This window comes from Austrofundulus limnaeus, unplaced genomic scaffold, assembly GCF_001266775.1.
Source record: "Austrofundulus limnaeus strain Quisiro unplaced genomic scaffold, Austrofundulus_limnaeus-1.0 Scaffold15, whole genome shotgun sequence".
NCBI lineage: Eukaryota > Metazoa > Chordata > Actinopteri > Cyprinodontiformes > Rivulidae > Austrofundulus > Austrofundulus limnaeus.
Window position 1 is genome coordinate 3,639,156 of NW_013952417.1, and position 1,462 is coordinate 3,640,617.

Genomic DNA, 1,462 nt, shown 5'->3' on the forward strand with positions numbered 1-1,462 from the left:
GGCATGTGCCCCATCAGCTGACTTATTGGTTGGATGCTGTGGTTCTTAGATGTCGTGTCATGTATATGTAGTGAATGCAGGCGGGGCTCAAAGGCCCCTCGTTTTTGTTTTTTTCCCTCTTTGTGTTGGTTATTGTTGGGGCCCTGATTCACATCTTTTTCTTACAGGGGGCTGAGTCATGAAATCAAAAAAGTCAATAAAAATATAACTWAGCACATAAAGTAAAGAAATTTGTGTTTGGTAGATTAGTTCTTTGTAACATTGTTTTTGGCAATAATTCTTATCAYGCACCTGATTGGCAGCACCTGGGAGTACCAGAAGCTCAGAACAAGTGTCAACAACAACAACAAAATAAGCTGTTTGGCAGAGAAGATTTGGCAAATTTTCCATATGCACAACCAACATACTCAGCTTTATTGCTCATCCCACAAATGCATGTTCGTTACAAATGTGTTACCATTTAAAATAGAAATTTACAGGGCTATGCAATGATATAAGATTTATTGCTACAGGACACATACTGTATTTTTATAGGATTGTTACAACAAAGAAAAAATATACCAACTATTAATTTCCTTACTTTTGGTGCTAAGTTTAGATGTATTTTCAGTTATAGTTTGATATGAAGTATTTTACCTTGCGTTTTTTTCACGTTTTCATTTATATCTTCTTTAATAATTGTTTTCTTTATGATTGTTGTTGAATAATCTGCATTTGATTGTTTTTCTTTTGTTCTGATATCCAGGTCAATGTCATCATTCTCAGTGTCGGAGTCAAAGGAGAGTCCACATGTTTTCGTCTGCTGACACTGATACGGATGGCCACGTGGAACCAGATCCTGGACCCCTGGGTCTACATCCTCCTGAGGAAGGCTGTCCTGAGGAAAATCTTCATGTTGTTTCACAACTGCTGTGACTCGAAGCTCCACAGCTTTCACCACTGGCAGCGCAGCYTGCTTGGCAGCTCGGTGGAGACCAGCTGCCACCATGGTCAAATACCTCCACCCGAAACCACCATCAAATCCATCACCTGAGCATCAGTTTGAAAGTTTTCATCTGAGAACGCTTGAAAGACAAGAGAAGATCAAGATAAACTGGCTGTAATTCTGTTGCAGAGCTCTGTTTTGTGCTTCAGTGGCTCAGAAACCATCATATTTGGACAGTATTTCATCCATTTTCTTCCTTGTGGATGTAAAATCTGGTGTATTATTCATGTAGCTAACATGATGCCTACATGTGACTTTGTTAACTGACTGAACTGTAAATGACACAGACTGTTTGAGGATTAGCATAAAACATCCGAAAAATCGAGAAGGGGGTCTTTGCAGTCACRAAGTGAAAGGCTTCTGAGTTGTGGGAGGAGTTTGTGAAAGATGTGATTGGTTAGTCAGACATTTGTSGGAGGAGTTTATGAAAGTCTTGCTTGGTCTGTTTGACTGTTGTGGGAGAAGTTTGTGAAAGGC

At 39.6% G+C, this 1,462-nt stretch overlaps 1 protein-coding gene across 1 annotated transcript in view; it reads left to right on the forward strand.

Moving 5' to 3' along the window:
- The window catches only part of ptgfr (prostaglandin F receptor (FP)), a 3,575-nt gene extending 2,542 nt beyond the window's left edge, over nt 1–1,033 (forward strand). The window contains exon 2 of the mRNA XM_014002754.1: nt 746–1,033. Within this exon, the coding sequence (XP_013858208.1) occupies nt 746–1,033 (288 nt within the window). The remainder of the gene's footprint in view (nt 1–745) is intronic.
- Nucleotides 1,034–1,462: the final 429 nt, after the last annotated feature.